Raw genomic sequence first — 27,512 nt, 5'->3', positions numbered from 1 at the left:
GTTAAAGAAAAAGGGAGCTTGTTTTAGGTGTCTACGACAGGGACATGTCAGTGCTAAGTGTAAGATGTTTGTGAAGTGTCCATTTTGCAGAGGGAAACATTACGCTTTGATGTATATGAAGACAGCCTCAGATGAACCTAAAGATGATTCAGTTTGAAATACACTTAGCATGATAGCAGGTAGTAATGAAGGACAAGTGACCTATCTGCAGACTTTAGTTGCTAAGATAGTTGTTGGTGGATCCACTCAAAGAGTGAGAGTTCTTTGCGACAGTGGATCGCAGAAAAGCTACATTAAGAAGTCTTGTGCTAAGAAATTAGAGTTGAACAGACCGGAAAGGTAACCCTAAGTCAAGAATTATTTGGAGGTAGGAAAACAGCACCTGTTAGCTTCGAGTCCTATCAGATAACCCTGTTGGGTATGAACGAGGAAAGGAGACGTGAGGTTACTGTGTTAGGCTCTGATTGTATTTGTGGTAGTGCTCCCCTAGTTGATGCTGACTTGTTTAATTTACTGAAGGATAAGGGAGTTGAACTTACTGATGTTAGATAGTGTGATGATAACAATGCTAGTGAAATACAGGTATTGTTAGGAGCTGATGTCTGGGCTCAGATAATCATGCCAGACTTTGTGCAAGTATACAAGAATCTGGTGGCTGTGAGAACTTGTTTGCGGTAGACACTTATGGGCCCTTCTGAGACCACCTCACCAACTGCCTCGTCTTACACTCTACTTACATTGACTCAATCAACAAGAGTAGCGGATTTGTGGGAAACTGAAGCTATGGGTATAAAAGATCAAAAAGGAAGAGGGGGAACAAGAGGTCAAGATGTTCTTCGATAAGATTGTGAAGAGAGAAGAAGCATCTGGATGCTACACTGTTAAACTGCCTTGGATTGACAGTTGTGCTTCTCTGGAATCAAATCGTGAAGTTACTGAGAAACGATTGTTGAACACTTCAAGAAAGTTACGAGGAATGCAGAAATTTCAGGATTATGATGAAGTGTTTCAAGAATGGGAAAGTGAGGGGATCATTGAAGGCGTTGCAAATGAGGTTTCGGATGGACCTACGCATTATCTGCCTCACCGAGCTGTGCTGAAAGACAGTGGTACTACAAAGATTAGGCCAGTGTTTGATGCTTCCAACAAGGACAGGAATGGTAATTCTTTAAATAAGTGCCTCGAACCTGGACCAAACCTCATTGACCTTGTTCCATCCGTACTCACCAATTTCCGATCCTACCCTATAGGTCTAATTGCTGATATAGAGAAGGCCTTCCTGCAGATTATAATTGATCCTGAAGATAGAGATATGCTTCGTTTTCTTTGGTGGGATAAGGGAAAGGTCGCCACTTTTAGACATTGTAAGGTGGTTTTTGGGGTCTGTTCCAGTCCTTCTTTATTGGTTTCAGTACTGAACCACCTTCTGGATGTTGCCCCAACTCATTTGAAGGAAGTAGCTAATAAATTGAAACATGCTTTTTATGTGGACAACTGTCTTACGGGAGTTGTTTCAAAAGAAGAGATTGGCCCATTTATTTTAAAGGCACAAGAGTTGATGTCCTCTGCAGGTTTCAATTTGAGGGGATGAGGGGATGAGTGAATTCCTCAGATTGTAATGTTGGCACAACTGAAAATGTCTTAGGACTTCGATGGTATTGTGACGAAGATGAACTTGGATGCAACTTCAGCCCACTACAGGTTTGGTAACCCGAAGGGTGGTACTCTCCAGTGTGCAGAAAATATTTGATCCGGTTGGATTTTCGGCCCCAGTAACCTTTATTCTGAAACTCATTCTACAGAAGACGTGGCAAAAGAAGATAGGATGGGATGAGGTTTTACCAAAAGATATTTGTGAAGAATTCCATCAATGGAACCAGCAGCTACAATACCTACATGACTGCCGGATACCTAGAAGGATTTTCCTGAATGACAACAGCTCATTGCATGTATTTGTTGACGCCAGCAAATGGGCGTTAGGTTGTTGTATATTTCTGAGGACAGAAGATGAAAATGAAATCAAACTGAGCCTTCTGATGGCTAAATCTAGAGTGACACCTCTCAAGGAACTAACACTACCTCGTCTCGAACTGATGGGTGCGCTCCTTGGAGTTAGGATGTCTCGGTTGAGCCTGCGATGCCTACATCGGGATAATATACACGCAGTGTTTTGGTCCGATTCAACAGTAGTCTTATCCTGGATAGAAAACAAAGGACATTGGTCTGTGTTTGTAGAGAATCGGGTAAAGGAGATTCACGAGTACAGTAAGGCTGATTCATGGAGGCACGTTCCGGGCAGTCTCAACCCAGCATACCTGCTGTCTAGAGGATGTTTACCTGCACAGCTTTGGAGATCCTGATGGTGGGAGGGCCCCTCTTGGCTTAAAAGTAAAGAGGAAGAATGGGTCTCTAACTGTCCTGAACCAGTATTGGAAGAAGTCAACACGGAAAGAAGAAAAACAGTTGTAACTGCCAAGATCACTGTTGTGAGAACGATCTTATTGCAACTAAGTTCACGATTCTCTGGATACACTAAAATCGTTACGACTATTGCTTGGATTTTGAGATTCAGACAGTGTAATCATAGGGATCGTGTATCTACAGAAATTTGTAGCAAAGAATTTCTCTGTGCTGAGAAGAAGCTGTTCTTCCTTATCCAGAGTGAAACTCTTTATGAAGAAGAAAGAAAGGCACAATTGAAGAATCTGCAGGTGTTCACAAATAATGAAGGAATTCTTCGCACGATTCAAGAGTTGTTGATTTTGACGACACTCCGGAACTGAAAAGGGGAGTGACTCCAAGACTCACTGTGGTTCCCCAGGTGCAGCATTAATCAATGAAGATGTTACCAGTAGTGTCTCCAGGAGTGAATTCAAGACTCGCTGTGGTAGAGCCGTTCGATCACTCAAGAAACTAGACATATAGTGGCTCACATTTATGAGTGCAGTGCAAGGGTATAATTTTTAGTTGTCGATGTGTTGCAAAACTGCTTTTGCAAGGTGGGAGAATGTGGAGAACGCATGTTATACCTTCTGAGAGTAATCGATTTCCAGCAGAAGAAAGACAGTGTTTTGTTCTATGTTGTTATGTAGTTTCCTTGCTTGTAGTTTTGAACAGTTTTGAAGATGGTATTGAATTGTATTAATAAAATTGTGTTAAAGTAAATGATTTGTTATTGTACAGAACAGTATGGGATGCATAGATGTTAGCTTATATTCAGGAAATGGAGGGTTCAAACCCCACCATCGGCAGTTATGAAGATGGTTTTCTATGGTTTTCTGTGGTCTTCCATTTTCACAACAGGCTGCACCTTAATTAAGACCACAGTCACCTCCTTCCTAATCCTAGCCCCTTCCTATCCCAGTGTCGCCAAAAACCTATCTGAGTTGGTGTGACATTAGGACAAAAAAAAAAAAGTAACAGTGGCGGTGGAAGTAATCATTATTTTAAGACAAAGTGTAACTATGCAACCACCCTCTCTTGACACTAGTCAGAAGGGGAAAAGGAAAAGGTTCAACCCTGCAAAAAATGAACAAAAGAAAGAGGACATCCAAAAAGGGCATGAAAATGAAAGACTTCCCAGGCCTTGCAAACCTAGTACTGTCAGGGTCAGAAAAAAAGCAAGAGTTAACCAAGGGAAGTCAGATAGAAAAGGATACTCAACACATATCAGCTTTTCCTTTATCTGTTACCAACAATGATGTCAAAGATGTTAAATCATACAATTTACCATAGCATATTTATGAACAAACAAGAGTAAAAAGTAGCTGTCAGAAGAAGGTGGAAGGGACTCTGTATAGCAACAACTTGTATTTCATACATAACACCTCTTTTGGTTGCCTGGCTTGCAAATCAATCAAACAGGGCAATCGATGGCTGGGAAATGAAGCACGTTTGAATACTTTTAATTTTCTCGAGAAGTACTAGCCTGATTTTCAAAATAATTACTAATGAATTTATATTGTCCGGAAGTTTAAGGCATACCTGCTTTCTCCTCATTCCTGTTTTCTTGAGCAACAGTTCATCCACCATAGCTTGAAGGCATACAGACATAAGGATAGCTTGTTCACTCACTATAGTAATCCACTGTAACCTGTCTTTAGACATTAGGTATTCGAATGACAGCTCTAGTTGAGGCTGAGCATTAATACTGCTACCATTGCTGCTTTCACCATTCTGAAAGAAAAAAAAGGAAAAAACAAAAACAATTAGGAATTCCAGAATTAATTAACCCTAGAATTAGCAACATTAATTCTTGTGGTGGCAGCCATATTTGGCAACTTTTACTTGTCTAAATAAAATACAAAATATCCACAAGATATGAAAGAAATCTACAAAATTTTATATATCTACGTAAAGCTAATAGACTGGGGATTGTCATGTTGAAACGAAATTCCGTAAATGTTTTGACTAGAAAAATGTATAGTCTGTTCAAAAAGTGTAATTCTTAAATTCAAAATAATAATAAAAATTTCGATCAAATGTACACAAAACTGGAACATGTCACAAACAAACTGAGATATACAGATTGTCAATAATGTACCTGTAATGCACTAGCAAAAGTTTAATCAGTTTGAGAGGTATATTCTTGAAAATATTAGGGAACATGCATTGTCATGCGATCATTTGGAGGTGTGCCCTTAGACCACGTTTTTATGATAGGTTAAATTATGGGAGGTTCGTCAACAATCATCGCTTTCACTTCCCGATATTTGACGCGAAGAAATAGCTGATAAACATTCCAAATCTGACTCTGAATCGGTCGGTTCATTCTCAATAACCTCAAAGTCAGATACGCCACTTTCATCTTCCAACAAATTTCGCATTACTTCATTACTAATTTTCTGCAATGAAGTGAAGATGCCATACTTAGACACACACAGTACTAAAAATTCATATAATAAATCAAATAATATATATACAGAAGTAAATAACTCGCACCGAACGGAAAACTGCAAAGTAAAATGAAATAGAATAGCAAAGCAGAGCCTGTGAAGGTTTGTTACAAACACTACAGAAATGGTACTCAAACAGATTGTCGGTAAACTGCACTCATTTATCTCTGTGCAACAGCATCCAAGGAAGTTTTAAATATGAATGAAACTGAACTCACGGCTGTTGTCGATATCGAGAATGACAAAAAGTAGCCTGTTATGACATCTGTCGAAGAAATGAGGAAATTACGAGAAGAAATACAAACATGTCGAATATTCAACAGTGCCACTACAACAGGGACCAAAGTGTCAAATATTCAACAGTTGCCAGTTCCAGGGTTAATTAAATGCTAATTTATTTTGAGTGGTATACAACAGGGACTAACGTTACTTACAGCATACATGTACATGCCTGATGAAGTTGCACACACACTATACAGCTAAACCAAAGAAGTTGTCCAGAACACCGTAATCCAAGGTACAACAACAAAGTCAGCCATTCATTCAGATTATAATTGTGATAATGCAAGCAACTTCTCTGTTATGGTGGAGAAATAAGTTTGTTCTGTTTCATCAATTAGACTTTTAGAGTATTTCAAATTGGTCACTTCTCTTTTAACAATAGAACTGATATCAAAAGAGAAAGATAAAATGATTAGGCGAACACAGTGTGAAACTTACGTTATGTAATGTAGTGATCCTCCAGCACCTCATTCTAGTGACTTTGAAGCTACCTTCTCTGATGTCACGTCCCTCACCTAATCTCACACGCAAGTTCAATTCTCGGTTGCCAGCACTCACCAACACACGTGAGCCAGGACGAGGATAATCACATATGCAAGGTCGAAATTGCAGGAAGCCATAGTACTTGAGAGTTCGGGCTAATTCCAAATACTGAAACATATCAGGCAGGTAGACAGTATTCATCAATAAGAAGATTATATAACTTTAAGAGGTCTACACATGAAAATTTCTCCAATTCAGTCATAAATTTGTTAACCATTCTTTGATTAACAATTGCAGTGGACACTATAAAATAAATGATAATTGAATGAATATGGTCAGCTCTTATATAGGATGAATTCACAGGGGTATTGAGTTGTCTACACAATTTTGAGTGAGACTGAGGTCATAGCCATAAGACTTCCAGTTTTACATAGAATTTTAACCATATGGGTGTAACTTTTCATTTCAAAGGACCAGAATTCAAACCATGGCCACTTTGGTGAGAAGCCATTCTGACATAATTCAACAATCAAACCACCCTCAAGTAAGTGTAACAGATACCCTCTCCATGACTCAGATGGTTCAATGCAGCCTTTCACAAATACATCCTGGATTCAAATCTAAGGTACTCCATGTGAAATTTATGCTGGACAAGGCAGTGCGAAAGTAGTTTGTCTGGAATTTCCAGTTTCCTCAGACAATTTCATTCAAGGTAGAGATATATCTTAAGTGAATAAAATGAAGCTTGTCTCCATTCTGTCCTTAGTGGAGCAAAAGCCACTTACAATCCACAGAATCCCTGCCCATAAATATGGGTGAAGTCGACACCACTAGCAAAAGCAAATAAATATTTTTTGGCACAGTGGAGCAAATGTAAGAGGCAACCCTGCTTTTAGGGCTGGTATAAATGCACAGCAGCGCCTGATCCAGAGTGGGTTGCTGCCAGTTAGCAGTGGCCTATTACAAACCGATAAAGTACCAGGATAAAATGTAAGAAGATCGACTATGGACTGGATCGGCATGAATGGAAACGATACCAAAGTGTGGAAGGCAACAGCAAATCACCATACTACTATCCCGAGAGAAGAAGAAACTGAAACTGTCTCTGAAATGCCATTATCTTGGATTAGCCGCAAGTCCAGGTGTCTGCAAGGCTGAAACAGACTCTCTGATGTTCAGAGCTACAGAAAAATCAATCCTTTTGAAATGTAGTGCTGGAGAAGAATGTTTTGTAATTCTTGGACTGCTCTCCACACTAACGAATCTATTTTGAAGGAGCTACAAAACAAGATCATGCCCTGTGGGTGGAGGACGCAGACGAAAAATACACCCACGGTAACCCCTGACTGTCATGAGAGGCGACTAAAAGGGGTGACCAAGGGACGATCGAATTAGAACCATGAGACTACTTGTAATTAGTACCATCAAGCGGGGAATACCATTGGTCGCCTTTACTTGCGAGTAATACCACTATGTTAGGTACACAATAGGTTTGTGATTAGTAACAACAGAGTGTGAATCAGGATGGGATTTACAGTACTCATGATTAGTACCACTATATGAGCGACACAGTAGGACAGCACTGCCTATGATTAGTACCCACTATGTGAGGAACACCATAGGTTTGCGTTGCTTGTAAGTGGTGCCACAATGTGAGAAACACCATAGGACTGTGTTACATGCACGTATTACATTACCTGTGAGTAGTACCATAATGTACACGGGTTCCACCATAAGGTATGCAGAACCATGGAATTTCACAAGTCAGGACCGGGTTGCGTATGTCTCTTCTGTGACCAACGATGCGGCATATACCATGCTATCGAATGTGTTCATAGAAAAGGAAGATTGACACAACTGTGTAAATAACTGATCATGTTTTGCAAGCATTGACTGCATATTATCACTATTAGTGATATACATCTAAGTGTATTTAAGTGTATATATCATGACCATTTGGTTGCAATACTATTATTATAATGTGTGGAATACCGTCAATGCCACTTTTGATTAGTACTGCAACATGACAAATACCATGGTTCTACTGTACTAGTGATAATTCCCATTATGAAGGGCCGATGACCTGGACTTTGGACCCCATTAGACAACAAGTATCATTGATTCAGGATTGTGCTTTAGAAGCAGACCCTTGGTCAATAATACTATTGTTTTACGATAGTTTCTGAGAATGCGGGACATTGTGGGTCGGATCCACTGATTATTTTAAATTCATATTCACCCATTCATTCTTCGGCATCACGTTTTGAACTCTGGTCAGTGGATAATTTTGGGCTTTCAAATTGTCATTACATTACGTCTCATTTCGTACCATTAGAGGCCGATACCCTAGATGTTAGGCCCCTTTAAACAACAAGCATCATCATCATCATCATCATCATCATCAAAACAAGATCAGTTTGTCAGCAATATGTAAGCAAACAATTCTACACATTTTTTACCATACTGCAAGACATGGAGAAGGAAGCCTGGAAAGATTCTTCATCACAGGAAATGTCCCTGGAAAGAGACTGTGGACGAGCTCCCGCACTATGGACAAACACCATTAAGTGAGTAACTGGGATATCCTGTTACAAGCAATGCAACTGGTGCAACATCAAGAAGGATGGAGAAGACTGTATTGTAGTCTCCTTGGAGATCACAATCCTCAGAATGAAGGTAAAGATAAGAGAGAACAGGAAATACTGAAAACTGTTGCATGAATAAGACAAAACTTTTAAAATATCCACAAATAATATTTAAAAAAAAAGCTATATCTTGAAAATTACATTCTGTGTGCAAAAATAATCATTTTTCTTAATTTTAAATAATATTCTTAATTTTATCACAATTTCATATGATTGCAAAATATTTATTACTTCTGCCATAATTATACAGAAGAGTCTTTCAGCTTTCTATTGGTGTATAATTAGGCTACATTAGGATTAAGATGTATAGACAGTGCTTTCTGTTATCTAATATACTGGGGAAAAACAAAATAAAAATGCAGCACTTAAAAATAACCTGAAGCAGTTCTATGTTAAATAAATTATTTGAAAATTATAGGATTATAAGCATTTCTTCTTCACTCCGTGAAGTGCTTAATGTACAGAATCTTAGGATCAATCACTATGCACTTAAGTTAGCACAAATACTGTTTAAAAAGGGTTTATAATGGAGAACAACACCAATTATTCTCACCTCTTTCTTGGCTCCCCTGGCTTGGAGAGAAGCTAACTGTTGTTGAGTCTCTCGACTGCTAAGAACCCAGCCTCTCTCCACGTCAGCAACCGTCTGAACATACAACAAATTGAGGGCAACTCGATCCGACATAAGTTCCAAGTCATAACTTGGATCCCAGTAACTGTAAAACAAGAGACAAAATGCTAAAACTTGACATCCATACTATTGCAAATCTATTTATATAAAATTACATTTTTATCTGTACACTTCAAATTTTTGTCAATTACTTTATATTTTATTTCAGATTAGATGTACCAAAGTAGAAAGTGGGGTCAGTTCAATTTTTGTACGTCTGTTTGGATATTTGTCTCATCATCATCATCATCATCATCATCATCATCATCATCATCATTTCCCCTTATCCAGCTCCTGCTGGGTTGGGGTATTTATGGTACTTCTCCATCTTCCTCTTTCGTTCCACCATTCCCCTTCCACGAACTTGTCCCAGTCTAAATTTCGTCTTCTTATGCCGTTCTTCACTGATTCAATCCACCTTCTTTATGTCTTCCTCTTGCTCTCTTGCCCTCATACTTTGCCTCCAGCATCTGTCTTGGAATTCTATTCTTCTCCATCCTCTTTACATGTCCAAACCACCTTAGTTTATTCTTTTTAACTCTCTCATTTAGCTTTCCTATCCCAACTTCCTTCCTAACATCTTCATTTCTCACTCTGTCTTTCCTTGTTCTTTCCTTTCCATGATATGGTACTAGGAAATTTGTCTCATCATCATGGGAAAATAGCTTGACAGAATTTCTTGAAATTCTGTTTTAAATTCAACGTTATCCAGAGAGTACTGGACTTACATGAGAAAAGTTTAAGAAACTACAATTTTCAGTTATTTATGTCTCATACATTTTTACTGCACAGTTTATGACAGATACTGTATATATTAATAAATTCAAATTTTCAGCACTCTTTTGTGATTTTGTGTTGCCAACATAGATATACTGTTCAATTGTCATGGTGGTGGAAGTGATGGTGCTGGTGGTTGTTATTGTTTTATGAGGATATACAACTGTGCAACCATCCTCTATTAATACTAATCTGAGGGAAGAAATCAAAGGGGTCTGACACTTCAAAAAATAAAGACATTGGCCAAAGAAGAAAAGGGCCACGAAGGGTGTCAAAATGAAAGATTCCCTAGACGTCGAACACTCTAATACAGTCGGGGCCAGAAAAGAACAAGAGTTGACCAAGGGAGGTCGAAGAGTATAGATGAAAGTGAGGAGCCTAGCACAAGCAAGTGCAATGTCAGGGCTCAATTAAGGGCCCCGTGGTTGCCAACCCATGCTTCCAAGTTAAGAGCTCCTGAGGCAATTGTCATGGTGACAACATGTGACCCTGATGGTGGTGGTTGTTGTCATCAAGATTACTTTTATAAGGTGAAAAATCATGTGGTCATCAGTCCATATTTATTAGGAAGATAATGAAGATGATCATCAAAATAAAAAGGAAAATGTGCAGCAGAAGAAGAAGAAGTCATGAAAGGAGGTTAAACAAGGGATTCTCTTGACCTTGGATGCTCTTCAGTGAATCCCTTGTGATCAACAGTACAATGATTGTTGTTAGCCAAGGTGTGCTCTGTCTCTCCTCATGGCCACTCATTTCCACAAGATGGCATTACTGTTGCAGTTACATAATAACTAAGCTGTCTATCCTAATATCACCACACCAGAAAAAAAAAAGAAATATGATGGCCTACAATGTCCTAAGCCTCTACAACTTATCAACAAGAAAACTGCACTGACTGTCAGCGGAGATTAAATTCCTAAGAAGTATCGAGGGCAAGACCAGAAAGGATAGAATTAGAAATGAAGAGATGACAGGAATCTTGAAACTTCAAGACAGGATAGAAACAACAAAGCTAAAGTGGTATGGGCATATGATGAGAATGGGAGAAGAGAGCTGTGTCAAAAAAAGCTTTTTCAGAGAAGTTAGCAGGAAAGAGACCACAAGGAAGACCCCAAAAGAGGTGGACAGATTCAGTGTGGGGGTGCATGGAGAAGAGGGGAGGAAAACCAGAAGATGTACTTAAAAAAGGAGAAGAGTGGTGGAGAAACAGGCAGCGGTGGAGGTCCTTGATTCACAACCCGACCCAGGAAGCTGGAAATGAAGATGATGGTACTACCAGACATTACAAAAGTTCCCCCAATTTTTTTGAACTGTGTACAAGATCTATGTTAATGGTGTACTCATCGTCACCCCTTGTCAAGTTCCTGCCAGATTGGGATGTTGATGGCACTTTTCCACTATTGCCTTTCTTTCTACCACTAATCTTCAGTAATTGTATTCCAGTCCAGTCTTATTTTCCTTACAATGTTCTAATACTGTTATACTGTTCTTGACAGAAGTCCATACATCTTGCTCTGGGCCTTCCTCTTGCCCTTTTTCCTTCTATCTTATCCTCCAACACTTGTTTTGGTGTCCTTCCCTCCTGCATCCTCATAACATGTCCAAACAATCTCAATTTATTCTTCTGCATCCTTTCACTCAGTTTTTCTAGCCCTAACTATTTTCTGATCTCAACATTTCTTACCCTGTCTCTCTTTGTGTTCCCTACCATACACCTCAGGAACTTCATCTCACTGGTCTGTACTTTATTCTCATGTCTTGCTGTCAAAGTCCAAGCCTCTGATGCATACATTAATATAGGGTTATAGTACATCTTCTACATTATCTCTTTACATTTCACAGGAACTTCTCTGTTCCACACCAGATTCCTTATATTCTGGTGTAATGTATTTCCCGCTTGCACCCTTCTGCTGATCTTCTTATCCAACATTGCATCTTGCATTATTTGAAGTATTCAACAACCTCAAGATTTTGTTCCCTAATACTAACGATTCCTTCTCTATCTCCTCTTGTCATCACCACTGTTTTGCTCTTCTCCGCCTCTAGTTGGGTTTGCACTTCTGTACTGCTGACTCTCCAGATCACTATGTCATCTGCAAACGACAATATTTTCATATCCCCCCTACTATCTTGGCTTTGTTTCTTTCAGAATATTATCCATAACCATTATAAACATAATGGTGTACTATCACAAGAATTTCATGTCAGCTGCAGTGTGAAGCAAGGTTGCGTTCTTTCTCCATCTGTATTTTCCATATACAGTACTTTGCTGGTGTTATAAATAGATGCTCGATTTTAAGGCAATAACAGGTTAGAATGGAAACTAATTTAGTTATTAGGAAGTTTGTTTATTTATTTATTATGGCTTCTTTCATGTGGCGAATTTAGGGCACACAGCCCTCTCTTACACTTAGCCTCAATACAACAAATAATATTAAGGTTGCCTATTACTAATTATACTACTTATACTATTTTCTAATTAAGCTTAAGTTACACATTCACACAATATGCAGCTTATTAGCTCGTTAATTCAGTCCTATTTTCTCTCTCACACACACACTTGCAATTTACACACTTATCAACTACCCTTACATTTACATTATATAAAACTAACAGAAACAATTTTTAATTTTACAATTACCAATCACACGCACACAATACACACTTCAATCGGTAACTCTCAACAGGAAGTCTCGGCAAGATATTTTAAATTTGAGGAAAGAGTCAATGCCCCTGACACTTACTGGCAGGGAATTCCAAAGCCTGTTACCGTTTACAATAAAAGATTTATTATACACAGAAGAGTGGTGAAGAGGAATAGCTAGAGTGGAGCCCGAGCGATTGTTACGGTTATGGAAGGAAGAGAGGAAGTGAAGTTTAGATGAAATATACTGGGTGGTTACTATGCAGGAGTTTGTGTATTAGGACAAGTATATGATATTCACGTCTCTTATCAGGTTTTAACCAGTTCAGTGCTTGATAGTAAGGAGTAATATGCACATCATACCTTAGGTTAAAAATTAATCTAAGGCAACAATTCATAATACTCTACAGTTTCCTCGTTTGTTCTTTAGTAGCATCTACCAAGATAACATCACAGTAGTCAAGGATAGGAAGAATTAGGGTCTGTATTAATCTTTGCTGCATATTTAGTGGTATAACATCTTTATTTAATTTCAGTGGGTGTAGAGTAGCAAACACTCTCTGACCTACGTTTTTGATATGTTCTGCCCAATTTAGAGTTTCAGTCATAGTCACCCCAAGATTTCGCACTGTTTTAATGTACGGGATTGTGTTATTATTTATTTGTAGAGGAGGAATGATCAAATCGTTGATCTTGTGTAGGAGCTTCTGGGAACCGACAATGATAGCTTGCGATTTTGATGGATTTATGAGAAGTCTGTTTGTGAGAGCATATTCACTGAGTTTTTTCATGTCATCATTTATGCATTTTACTGCGTTTGGTAATTCACTTAAGCTGCAATGGTAATATATTTGGAGATCATCAGCATATAGGTGATAATTACACTTAAGATGAAATGTCATTGATATACAATGTAAAAAGCAACGGTCCTAAAATACTACCTTGTGGTGTGCTAACTTTCCTTATGCGCCATTCTGAATTTCTTTCACGAGTTATCACCTGCTGCCTCCGATTTTTCATATATGACGTAAAAAACTTCAGTACTAAAAGGTCAAACAAGTAAGATTCCATTTTCTTAATTAGTAGCTGTAAGTCTATTGTATCAAATGCACCACTGAAATCCAGTAATGTTAGTACTGTAACTTGTCGATGTTCCATAGCTAGTCTGACGTCTTCTGTCACTTTAAGGAGAGCCGTGGCAGTGCCCGATTGTAATGGGTCAAGGAGAGAATAATTATTTAAATATTTCAATACTTGCTCGTACACCAGTCTTTCCAAATTCTTAGAAAGCGCTGGAAGAATAGAAACTGGTCGATAGTCAGAGGTCAGTTTAGGATCGTTTATCTTGGGCACTGGGATGACATTAGCTTGTTTCCAGAGTGCAGGGAACGTTCCATTTCTAAGACAGTAATTGAATATATGTGTGATAATCGGGAGGATAGCGCCTATTATATTATGTATGAAATGTATAGGGATGTCATCTACTCCTACTGCTTTAGATTTAATACAGTATAGTACTTTTTTAATTTGGTTGCTAGTGACCTCTTGGAATGAAAATTGAGGACGGTTAAGTGGAGGGATGGCTGGTTGATACGTATTTAATTCTGCTTGATTGGTTGGTTTAAACGCGATTCGCTCTTCAGAGAAATATGTAATAAGCTCGTCTAGGAGAACAGTTGGTTCTTGTTGCTGTTGTTGGCCTTTTACAATACCAAAAGACCATAGTTCTTTCCAGGAATTCCTTGCATTCAGTTTACCTGAAAGACAGTTTAAGTGTCATCTACCCTATTCTTCCTTTAAGTAGAATTTTTTTTTTTTCAATCTGCTCTATGTTGCACTGACACAGATAGTGTAAGAGAGGGCCAAGAGCCCTAACTTCGCCACAAATAAAGACATCAATAAATAAATAAATAAATAAATATATCGACGACAGGGTAGGAATGGGCTAGGAGTAGGAAGAATGCGGCTGTGGCCTTAATTAAAGTACAACCCCAGCATTTGCCTGGTGTGAAAATGGAAAACCACGGAAAAACCATCTTCAGGGCTGCCGACAATAGGGTTCGATCGAACTCGCTATCTCCAGAATGAAAGCTCACAGCTGTGTGACCCTAACCGCACAGCCAACTCTCTCGGTTCATTAAATAGTGATAGATAAATTCTAGGGCTCTGATGGGCCATACCTCTAATGTTTATGCAAAACTCACAACATAATCGTCGTGCAGGTTACAATGTACTTGTTACCCACTTGCATTCTAGCCTATTACTGCTTAAAAATTCTGGCTGTAGTTATAAATGACACACTGAAGAATGCTGGCAGTGTCCATCTAAGATATAGACTTGATGGTGCACTCTTCAATGTATAATAGTTTTAGAAGCAGTAGGGAAACACAGTTTGAAACAGTCAGCGCACCGACATTTGCCGATAATATAGCCATTGTTGCAGACACAAGGGAAGACTCCAAGATAGTGTAACTGGGTTTCAGGAATCATGTAACAGGTTTAGTCTCAAAATCAGCGTTACAAAAACTGATGTGATGGCATGCAGGTTTATTCCCAAGGAGCTAGAACCTCTTGAAATCAATATTGGTGGTGTAAAACTGAAGTCCATGGAGACATTCAAGTATCTAGGTTGCGCTGTAATGTCAAAAAATCAGCTTGATTTGGAAATTAATAGCAACATTGGAACAGCAGCAGCAGCAGCCTGGGAACATGATATCCAGTTATATACCAAACTGGCTGTGTATAAGGCAGTTGTTCTCCCAACTCTCAGAAACTTAGTGTCCATATTGATGTCACACCAACAGACTTGGAACAGACTTCTCGGCACCTCTTGCAGTGTCGTGTATGCCCAGATTCATGTACAGGGTTGGAACTGGCACTGGCTGGAAACAATGCCATCAATGTAGCCAAATACTGGTCACAACTTGTGTAAATAATGTAGATATAGTGCAGATATTTTCATGTAATACTTGCTTTCTCTTTTTTTTTAATGTATGTTCTTCCATTTGTTATACTTCATATGCAAATTTTTCAAGTGCTTCATTCATAACTATATACGATTAATTTGTTCATATACATCTTTCCTATTCAATACATATATTCAGTATCTCTTCCTTGTATATATTGGCACCTCTGACGCGAATAAATAAACCAACAGATTAGACCATGTCAAACTAAGATGCCTTCGGTTAATTCTTCACATGAAGTGGATTGATTATATGAGGAATACTGATGTACTGCAGCAGGCAAACTTCACTGGTATACAGGCTATTATTCTCTTAAAGAATCCACTCCACTGTGCAGGATATGTGGTCTGAATGAAAAATTATCATCTGCCAAAGAAGGTCCTCCATGCTGAACTACTAGAAAAATTTATTTAGTATATGGCTTACAGGGTCAGGAGTGTCCAAGGACATGTTCGGCTCGCCTGGTGCAGGTCTTTCTCTTTGACACCCATGGGAGACCTGCATTTTTGGGTGTGAGATGATTATCATAATCAGGTAGGGAGAGGGTGAAACCCAGTGTCAGAACATATCTTACTCCTGTTGAATAACACCAAGAGGTCTGCAGAAGGCTTAAAGTCTCCATATGACAGACGAATCACCATTAACAGTGACATATGCGCTCACTCCATATGAACACTGCAGAGAGGCCTGGAATTGAATCCAAGTTTTTGGCACACAATCTAGTGATTAGAAGTTGTACATCACAATCTCCCCAAACCTACCGGCCAAGATTCTGATGATGAATTTTTTCTTCCACCAATGGGATTTGAACCGACTAACAACAGTATCAGACCATATAGACTTGAAAGTTTAATGATCATGGCCACCAGGTGAGCAGGAAAAGAAAGTTTGGGAGACAAAAGCTCCATTATAAAAAAGTCCTGAAACGGAACACAAGTTACCGAAAGCTGTAGTGTGTCGTGAAATTGAACGCTTAGCAAGCAAGTGCTCTGAGTTGTGATGCAAGGTTGATGTTCAACCTGAGGCCTTTGAAATAAAGAATGGCTACAGAAGTTGCATGAAAAGCGAGATGCTACAGAAACCTGGCTCAGGCAACAGTTTCTCTATGCCTACAATGCAGAGAGCAACCTTCAATGTCTGGTTTGTTGGTGCCTCTTCCAAACAAGGTTGGGTTCATCAGTCATGTCAGAGCACATCAAAGGAACAAAGCAAAGCAAAGCAAAGCAAAGCAAAGCAAAGCAAAGCAAAGCAAAGCAAAGCAAAGCAAAGTCACCTCCGTACAGGCCATGAAGGCCCTTGGAGGAATGGAAGGTAAAGGCTTCCACCATTGTTAACCTCAGCACGTGATGGGGTAGAGTGGTTAGCTCTACGCCCGGCCGCCTTTGCCCCCAGGAATTAACCTGGTACTCATTTTTGGTGTAGGCTGAGTGAACCTCAGGGCCATATGCACCTCTGGAAGTGGAAATCTTGTTTCTTAAATTTTACAACTTCCTGACGGAGATTCGAACCTACGTCCTTCCGGGGAAACTGAGCACGCCTTTACCGCCTCAGCCAGGCAGGCCCTACATCAAAGGAACAGGGATAATAAAACAGAGCAGTAGTAATTGCACTGGATATGGCCAGAATTTGTAATTTAATGTAATTGTGCCAAATCTTTATGAGCCTTTCATACCCGAATCTTTGTGAGTGGACACTCCTACTTGAACATCTTCCAGATATGGTTGGTACACCAAATACAGGAAGATTCTGATACTTTTATCTTCCAGCAGGATGAGGCTCACACAATTTTTATAGTGATATTTGTGCATATCTGAACGTGCAGATCCATCAGTGCTGGATCAGGAGACAGTTGTTTAAAAGCAATGACCACCAAGGTCTCTCAACTTGACGATGTGGGACATCTTTCTGTGTGAAGCTATAAAAGGACTGCATGTACTGCCTTTGCCCCAAGATGGGGAAGAACTCAAGATAAGAAGCAAGAAGTGGCTGCCACAGTTGCAAAGATATGCTGGGAAGAGTGGGAAAAGTTAGATTACCGTGTGGACATTTGCTGAATCACATGTGGTTGCCATGTGGAATCACTATAATTAATGAATTTTAAAAGAGTTACTGCACACTGTATAAATCTAGTACATTACAATGAACAGAAATGTTCTGTCCTCATATGATAAATGAAACTTGAAGAATTGAAATAAAAATACGATAAATGTAATTAAGATTCAGCACAACTTGGGTAAAGAGATATTCTGACTGGATCGGCGCAGTAAACAAACACGCAGGAGCTGCCATTCTGTTTTAATCATGAATGAAACATATGTTCTGAGTGATCAGCTGTTGAGATAGTAAACAAAGAAAGCAGACAAAAAGGCGAAGAGAAGTAGAACAACATTTATTGTCATTGTGTGTTGAAAATAGTTATTTCATCAGTCAACACTAGAATATCCTGAGGATGAGTAACAATATACATTTACTGTACTACTATTAGTTTCTTGCAGATATTGGAATATTTCCTCCCCAATTTAGCAAATTAAATGAAGATATCATTTTATTACCTTTTGATCAGCTAATGTGTATGAATTTCATTGAAAAGTAGATTAATCAATTCATATGAGAGAAGACTAATATATTTCCGATTCACTACTGGTGGTGGTGGTGGGGGTTGTATTTTGCCCAAAGGCAGGTCCGAACCTCCGCGGAGGTGTGCCTGCGCCAGAGTTTACGTACGGTAGGGAGGCCAGTTCCTTTCCCCTCCTCCATTCCCTTACCCCCCACCAACAGCGCGAGGCAACCCATTAAAATCTTGACCACGCCCAATGTTGCTTAACTTCGGAGAACTCACGGGATCCGGTGTTTTAACACAGCTATGGCCGTTGGCTCACTACTGGTATATATGAATAAACATAACCATTTACTTGTTTAGTGGATTACAGGAATGAACTTATAATGAGTTGAGTGCAATGTTGCGGTAGTTTGATGAGATTATAATGCCTTTATGAGGTTAGGATCTTTCAAATGCAACTATTGTGAAGGGATTTGGTGAAACTTCCTTCAGGCTAGCAACCCGTCGGAAGGACATTTGATTGCTTTCAAGTCTTGCAAAAAGTAAAATGCAAGACCGTAACGGGTCACATGGCCCAATACTTGGAAGGAAGATGATGATGATGATGATGATGATATTTGTGTAGGTTATGGTGGTATACGCATAGCACATGAGGAAGGATAAGTTTCTGAAATCATGGTTGGCAGGTGACTGAAGTTATGACACATTTCTTAGAAGGATAGTTGTTAATATCTTCAAATGGGGAAAGAAATCATTTAATGTGACATGAAGGTACTGACTGAATAGGACAGTCTGAATGTATTTTGAAAATATATGGTTGTGAATAAAACTGTCTTCATGATAAATATGAAACAGAACGGTAAGTGTTATGAATGGATTGCTTAGATGTTCATATGGATATTTCTTAGGGAAGAGATATTTAAGTAGTGAATATAATCTTATATAGTCAGGAAGGGTGATCTATAATTTTTTTGAATACGTGTCTTTATTTTAACATTAAATTAAATTGTGAATTAGAAAGAAAGGAACATTTCTAATATAATTCTTATTGGGTAGTGATTTTTCATAATCGATTTGTAGTGGTAGTCAGCAGTGTCGCTAAATTTGGCGGAATTAGAAGACTGTCGGCAGAGAAAAATATCATTTAGCAGACAGCGGATTTTTTGGCGGAATTCTAGATTTATTATAGCGAAATTTAGTGTTTTATCAATTTTAAGTTTAAAAATAATTTGTACTCCAGTCTGTCTCCGAGCTATTCTGTATTTCTTATCAGGAGCTAGTAATCACATGAGGAAAACATGTTATTTGGATTTGATGTTATGAGATCATGGTATCATTTGTAATGAGTGGGGAAAGGGTACTTATCTCTTAGTTGACGAATGACGACAGATAATGAAACTGTGAGAGTGTAGCATTTATATTATTTTATGCTATGATGGAAGACCGTTTAATGAACTGGCCTGTTCTGTGTGTGGCCCTTGAGGTAGGAGATTCACCTAGTTTGCACCCGGCACTAAAACGCCTGCAAGTTTTAGCTCGCCGGCTCGCAGGCAGAGTGATCAGGTGAGTGCAGACATTTACTTTTATTATTATTATTATTAATTTTATTGCTCATTATTTGAGATCGGATTTCTTGGCGGAATTTTAGCTGATTTTAATAGTATTTAGCGGATCTTGAAAATATAAGTTGGCAACACTGGTAGTCAGTCATCTTCTTACAGTGAATTGTTTTGAATGAACCTTGTGATTGATATGTGTTGTGTTTGTTTTGAGATATATTTTAGTCAGGAATAATATATAATAATGTAAAATAATTGGATAAAACGACATGTGATATTACTATTTTTCAAGGGAAGTGATACTGAAGATCAATTATTTCAGATTTTACTTTAGGAGTTGATAATATCTGTGCTAAATAATTTTTTTTTTGTTTATTTTTTGTTGCTATTGGCTTTACATCGCACCGACACAGACATGTCTTATGGCGACGATGGGACAGGGAAGGGCTAGGACTGGAAAGGAAGCCATCGTGGCCTTAATTAAGGTACAGCAACAGCATTTGCCTGGTGTGAAAATGGGAAACCACGGAAAACCATCTTCAGGGCTGTCGACAGTGGGGTTCGAACCCACTATCTCCCGAATACTGGATACTGGTCGCAATTAAGTGACTGCAGCTATCGAGCTCGGTACTAAATAAATTAATACAATTAATTTCAAGTGGTCTTAATTTAATGAAATTTTGCTTACAATGGAGTAACATGGGTCAGAGAAGAATGGAAAAGTAGAAAATATACCAATAAAGGTAAATATATATTGGTACCCTAATTTAACTTAATTGAATTTTCTGGTGGAGGATAAGATAGTATGGGAATTGGATAATATTATTTGGTATTAAGTGAGCCTGTGGTTCAAAATAACTAGTGGGCTGAGACAGGGAAGTGTTCTATCACCAATCCTGTTTATAATAGTAATGGAAGACATCATGAGAACAGCAAAAGCAGCATATGGAGGAAGAGAAATGAACATGATGTTATTTGCAGATGATATTGTGATTTGGGGAGAAGACGACAGGAAGGTTCAAGAACAGTTGAATGTGGTGAATGGGAAGATCGAAGAATGTGGATTGAAAATAAGTGTAGAAAAGAGTAAAACTCTTGTTATGACTAGAGGGGAGAAAGAAGGGAAAGGTCAAATTAGACTTGCAGACAAGCCCCTGGAAGTAGTGGAAACGTTTAAATACCTGGGGAGTGAATTAATGGAGAATGCTCGACTGGATGCTGAGATTAGTAAAAGGATTCAAGCTGGAAGTTGTTTCTATCATAGTGTAAGAAACATGTTATGGGACAAAGATGTGCCAACGGAAGCAAAGGATACTATGCACAAGATGTATTACGTACCCATAACAACTTACGGAGCAGAAACTTGGACAATGACAAAGAAGGATGAGAGTCGAATACAGGCAGCCGAAATGAAGTTCTTGAGGAGTATGATACAGAAGAGTAGAAGAGACAAAATAAGGAATGAGAAAATCCGGGAAGACATTGGAGTGGAAAAAATGAATGATAGAATAGAGAAGAGCCGACTAAGATGGTTGTGGCACATAAAGCGAATGAGCGACGAAAGAATGCCAAAAAAGGTGATAGAAATGCAAATCCAAGGAAGGAGAGGCCGTGGACGACCACGATTGAGATGGAAGGATACTATCCAACGCAGCATTATAGAAAGAAACCTGAACTGGGACACAGTGTTGGAGGAGGAGTGGTGGAAAGACCGAAGAAAGTGGAGAGGAACCATATTTGCCCCTACCCGGCTACAGCTGGATAAAGGGAAATGATGATGATGATGATGATGATGATGATTAATAATATTGTCTTAGGATTTCGCCACAAATGATCTTTGCTCCAATACGGCTGATGATGACCCCTAGATGGGTCGAAACTAGTACCGTATAATTTTGTAATCTTGTGAATATATTGTATTGAAAAGGTGGAAACATTTAAGTTATTATTATTATTACTTGAGTTTAATAAGTTATCGACGTGTTAACGGAACAAAAGGCAGATTAAATAAGTAGGCCCTGGTGTCATTCTCTAATAATGTCAGGCCGAGATACTTCCAAACTTTAACTTCATAATATTCTTGGGAATAGTAACCAAGCAATCTTGATCATTCAGATAGTACTTTCATCATTTATTTCCATAATTTTTATTTTCCAATGAATTATTACTATTAATATATTTTTCCAAATCCAAGATGACCCCCCACTTTTTCCTTCAAAAAAATTGAATCAGGCTTATAAAGTGTTCTGTAAAATCGTATGAATGCCTTTTTTGAACAGTACGCATTTTTAGACTATCTTTGTCTTCATGCCAATGCCGAATATTGGCTTTAGTTACGCCGTTTTTTTTTTTTTTTTTTGGTGCATAATTATACTTTATTTCCACTGGTTTAATAACCATTAACTTAAAATTGATATCATAATATCAAAGAGAAAATTTGTCTGCAATACCTGTTGCACGAGTCTACAATACGACGCTCCATCAAGAAATTATTTCTGCTGTCTATAAAACTGTTACTTTTACTAAGTGTCAGTTACAACGGGTTGCTGCTACACGCAAGTCTCACTTGCCGGGTTCGGCCGACTTCAACAGCTAGTGATGTATAGGCCTAATGACGTGGATGTTGACGGTCAATAAACGAGTTTATTTCGCCGTGGTATAGCCATTTCGCCCTTGCATTTTTCACGCACATATCTCGCAATTTCATCTTCAACTCCTTTAAAGCGTCCTTGTTACGGGCCACTGAATGCATTTTTTGTACAGTATGCATTTTTCAAGCTATCTTTGTCTACACACTAACATCAAATACTGGATTTAGTTAGGCCTATGTCGTATTTTCTTGCGGCTGCACAATTATTCTTCATTTCTGCATGTTTAATAACCATTAACTTAAAATTGGCATCATAATATCGACGAGAACCCGTTGAAAATTTGCCGGCAATACCGGTTCCACATATTTTTACAATACGATGTTCTATCAGGAAAATATTCCTGCTGACTATAAAACTTAATTTTGCTAAGCGTCAGGTACAGCAGATGCATTATAACTCTGCTACTAAGTGGTTGTGGCCTTGCTAAGAATTTGAAGGCTCGCATGTTTTGATGCCATTCTGCTGATTTGAGAAACTTTTGTGGAGGCTAATAGAATGTCATTCTCTCTTCATTATTTCCTGAGATCCAGTGACATTACACAGAGGCACTGTACAACCGGTAGCCGTGGCTAGCGATGTATAATAAAGAGGCGGACGTTAACGGTGACGTGTGCGTGCGGGGGTGAAAAGAAGCAGCGTGGTTACCGTAGCTGCCAGTGGTGCATCTAAAATAAATAATGAATAAACTGAACCTAGCATGTATTAATTTCTCTTTTATTAACATATTTACTTGTCAACTGAACACAATTAGAATATTTTATTGGCTAGGAAAATTTTATTTCTTCAATGATAACATTTGTCCGCCATCCAGCCACGTAACCTTACCCCTGCGATCTTATGCGAATCTACTGGCGAAGCTACCGCGAGCATCGGACCTGTACTTGCATACTGGCATTCAAGTTTATTTTTAGGTCACAACGGTGCAACAAATATAGGTGCAGAGTTAAAACACCAACTCAGAGAAATGTATTAGTAAAAACACTGTTATATATACAGTACAGTTTGTGTAAAATACAAGTTATGGAATTAATTCTGTTTACATGAATTTTGATCAAATTTGGCAAGCATCTACTGTTTAAATGTTCATTTTTTTTTATTTTTTTATTTTTTTGTAAGTACCATACCTCTTCCTGAGAACTACTCGATGCACACCTTGGATGGATTTCTGTGATATGTATGGAGATTCAAAATCTTGCAGTTTCCTCAAAACTAGATCAGGAAAGAAGAAAATTAGTAATTTTTCTGTACAGATACACGTTTGCAAATAATTTTACACCTCAGATATGTTCTTCAGAGTAAAATAAAATAAAATAACATAAAATAAAATAAAATGAAATAAATAAATACATGCATTCATGCAGGTGATGGACACACTAGACAAAATTATATGGGAAAAGAGAAGCAAGTTTATTTACATGCCATTTTTATGGAAAAAAAAAAAAAAAATGTTTCAAAAAATTGCATATACATACTGTAACATTAGATTTCACGACTACAGTATAGAGTATGATACAATGGTGTTATCAACCAGGAAGGTTTTGATATGTTATCAGCTGATTGTCTCTCATATAAATTTTATGAAACAGCACTTAAGATAATGTGTATGCACACTTATAAAAGCTCTCCGCTCTACAGTTTTGTTTTTTGTTCTTGGTGCAACTCATAATTGGTTTATTAAGGGAACTTGGAATGGCACGGATCAACGGCAGTGGTGATAATCCTTCTTCCAAGGCAATCAGTCTGTATGGCACGCTTGGTGCATGCAAGCATAACGTGACTGAGTATGATATTCTGGCAACATATTTAGATATTGTTGACTGCATGGGACTGACAAGGGGCATAGGCTGTGCTTGGATATTGAAAAAATCCCAAAACTCCTCCAAAAGGAAACTGACAGAATTCCATAGTGACGAGAGAAATACTACTGAGGGTAAGTTATTGAAGCATGCTGCAGGAGCAAAACATAATTGTTGACCCATAATGTCACTAACAAGAGTTAGTGTAAAACAGGTGTAAGTGAATCAACTGATAAAAAGCTAAAGAGTTCGAGTGAATCTCATCTAGATAAATCGCCCATGGAACTAGTAGCTGATTGTCTAATTATCAATATAAATGATGCCTCCAAACCCAAGATCTCTCATACAGATGCTAATGAATGAAGTTGCCATATGTACGATATTTACAGTAAATGTTTTATTATTACATCATTGTTCTCCTAGAAAAAAAAAACAAGCATAATGATAATGCTTGATTTAATTGTTTACAGACATCTGTTTTTCTTAGTTTCAAATTTATTTCCAATGCTAGATCTCTCCAGTTGGATTTTTTGTTCTACAATTGGCAGCATTATCTTGGGGATGATGCTAACTTGTTCCTTTTGCTGCACCGCTCCAGCTTTGAGAGCTCTTTAAAACGTGCATGCACAGTACTTTGCCTTTTATGATGATGAGCTATTAAATTGTGTGATTCCGTTACTACCTATCAAGTACATGAAACATGAATAAGCTACATACTTGTGATATCTCCATCTTCTTCTTTCTTTATCAGGAACAAGGAGAAATAATAAACATATTCACTAGGCAAGTTGATCTGTTGGCATACTTTCTGTAAAAAAAGAAAAGAAAAGAAATCATCATGACAGACAAATACTGCATACACTGATACAAATCATATGAGTTTAAAGCAAACTAGGAACCAAAGGGTTACTATAGAAAACAGGTCCTTATGTGAAAAAGAAAAACGTCAGTTCAGACAATATATCATTTATCACAATCTTAATTTGTTTGAAATATTTGATTTCATGATGGGAAACTTTCTCTGGAGGTCAATAATAATAATGTTATTTGCTTTACGTCCCACTAACTACTTTTACGGTCTTCGGAGACGCCGAGGTGCCGGAATTTAGTCCCGCAGGAGTTCTTTTACGTGCCAGTAAATCTACCGACACGAGGCTGTCGTATTTGAGCACCTTCAAATACCACCGGACTGAGCCAGGATCGAACCTGCCAAGTTGGGGTTAGAAGGCCAGCGCCTCAACCGTCTGAGCCACTCAGCCCGGCTCTCTGGAGGTCATGAATTAATTTAAAATACATTCATTTTATGAATTTAATGATGATGATGGTTTTTCTAAGGAGCCTATCATTTTTATGAATATGAAGGTTAAAATGTCTGGATGAATTCCACAAAAATGTACAAGTATTTATATGAGGTGAAGGTATCCACTGCACAGAAGTATACAGAGTTACTCAACAGAATACACATAGCACACCACAGTTTACAATTCTTTCCAGAGATAATCATTAAGCAGGAGAAGAAAAAATATCTGTTGCAATAATCTACTGCATTTGTGACCCTATACAATGGATAGGTTTGTTTTCAGAAATGTTATGTACAATACATCACTGAAAAATATCTTACAACATATGTCTTGTACAAACACAGGCAGGAGTGATGAAGAGGAAGCAGCAACGTCTCTTGACAACTGTGGCATGACTGTTTGTCCAACCCTTGTCCCGTTTCTCTACAGGGTCGGATATGAGGTGAGATGGATCTGTCGTGGCAGGTTTTTTATGACCGGATGTCCTTCCTGACATCAACCTCATCAGAGGAGTCAATGAGATGAAATGAATGACGTGATATATGTTAGTAGGAAGGGAGAAGGTGAAACCTAGTGCTAGCACATAGCCTACTCCTGTCGAATAGTACCAAGGGGTCTGTTCAAGGCTTAATGTCTCCATCCGATGGACTGTTCACAATCAACAGTGTCATTTACCCTCACTCCATACGAGCACTGTGGAGAGGTTTGGAGTTTAATCCAGGCTTTTGACATGCAATCTAGTGATTAGAAATTGTACATCACCACCTCCCCTACCCTACCGAGCAGTAATGCCCATTTAGGATCCCGTGGAGGAAACTCAGGTCAGCTACCTCTCGCCTGATATGCAGCAGTGACACATTTATTTCCCTTAATGCCTGCTGTGTAGACAGATTTCTGAGCTTGGGGTTTCTGTTCGTAACAGTTGCAGCAAAGGAGGACACTGCTCTGTCTAACTGGTTAATTTTGGAGGGAAAGGCTGTTGTCCAAACCGGAGAGCAGTAGCTCAAGAGAAGTTGAATGATCATGAGGAAGAAGTGACGAAGAGCATTGGGATCAAAAATTTCTGTGAAGCGACAGAGAATGCTTCATGATTTCATCACCTTGGCTATGTACAGGGTGGCGCACGAAATGTCATACTCTGCAAATTGTTTATACAAAATGTAATATACAACATATTGAATACATAATGGAGTTACAATATTAACTGACATGTGCATGGTTAGCCCGTGTGCAGGACATATTCAATATGTCCAACGTCTCGGTGTACAACAGCTTTGTGACGAACCTGCACGTTCGTGATCACTCTACAACACAAGTCCTCACTCAACCCTCGGAAGAAAGTCACAATGGCCGCTTGCAATTGCTGTATATTTTCTGGTTTATGGCGGTAGATTGTCTCCTTCAAATATACCCACAGGAAGAAGTCGCAGGATTGAGATCGGGGCTATACGGTGGCCAGATTGAGCCGCTCTGAAAATGCTCAGGATATCGATGAGACATCACACGGGGCCCGAAATGTTCATTCAGGAAGTCCAGAACAACATTTGCTGTGTGCAGACGAGCTCCATCTTGCATGAACAATTGTGCCTCTATTGTTAATCGTGATGCAAAGAGTTATGGAAGGAAACTGTTTGTCAACATGTATAAGTAATGCGCACTATTGACTGTGTCAATGAAAAAGATTGGCCCAATAATTCTATGACTGGAAATTGCAGCCCACACACACACTTTCACACCATGACTTTCAACCTCATGCACAATAGCAGACCGTTCTTTCGCCCAAAACCGGACATTCTGTTTGTTCACTGCACCATTGAGATAGATGTGTGCCTCATCACTGAACCATGTGTTGTGCAATTCAGGATCACCTTCTGCAATAGCCCTCACAGCAAACTGTACTCACCGTTGCTTGTCAAGCGCCGTTAGTTCATGACCTGTTGTCATTTTGTATGGAAACACGTCAAGGTCAGACTGCAGTATTCTCTAAATTGACCGACGAGAGATGCCCAGCTGAACACATGCAGTTCTGGTAGACTTGGAGGGGCTCTGAGCCACAGCCGCTCTCACAGCAGCAATATTCTCCGGTGAGCAGACCGGCTTGAGGTGGGGCCGTTTTCTCTCCAGTATGTTGCCTTCTGTTTCAAATTGCCTGGCCAGTCTGTATACCGTCTGCCGTCAAGGAGCCCACCGAGTACGGAAATTAACATGAAACCTTTCCTGGGTCCAAGCTAAGCTCTTTGTTTCCGCATAAAACAACACTATCTTCACCTTTTGTTCGTGCGT

At 38.8% G+C, this 27,512-nt stretch overlaps 1 protein-coding gene across 1 annotated transcript in view; it reads right to left on the bottom strand.

The window, feature by feature from the left end:
• Positions 1-27,512, bottom strand: part of Snx17 (sorting nexin 17) — a 62,120-nt gene that overhangs the window by 11,965 nt on the left and 22,643 nt on the right. The window contains exons 4-8 of the mRNA XM_067152254.2: positions 24,646-24,736; positions 23,257-23,341; positions 8,859-9,021; positions 5,616-5,828; positions 3,985-4,176 (exon numbers count right to left, since the gene is read on the bottom strand). Of these exons, the coding sequence (XP_067008355.2) occupies positions 3,985-4,176; positions 5,616-5,828; positions 8,859-9,021; positions 23,257-23,341; positions 24,646-24,736 (744 nt within the window). The remainder of the gene's footprint in view (positions 1-3,984; positions 4,177-5,615; positions 5,829-8,858; positions 9,022-23,256; positions 23,342-24,645; positions 24,737-27,512) is intronic.

The sequence above is a fragment of the Anabrus simplex genome, chromosome 8, assembly GCF_040414725.1.
Source record: "Anabrus simplex isolate iqAnaSimp1 chromosome 8, ASM4041472v1, whole genome shotgun sequence".
In the NCBI taxonomy this organism is placed as follows: domain Eukaryota; kingdom Metazoa; phylum Arthropoda; class Insecta; order Orthoptera; family Tettigoniidae; genus Anabrus; species Anabrus simplex.
This window is presented reverse-complemented; position numbering and strand designations above follow the sequence as displayed.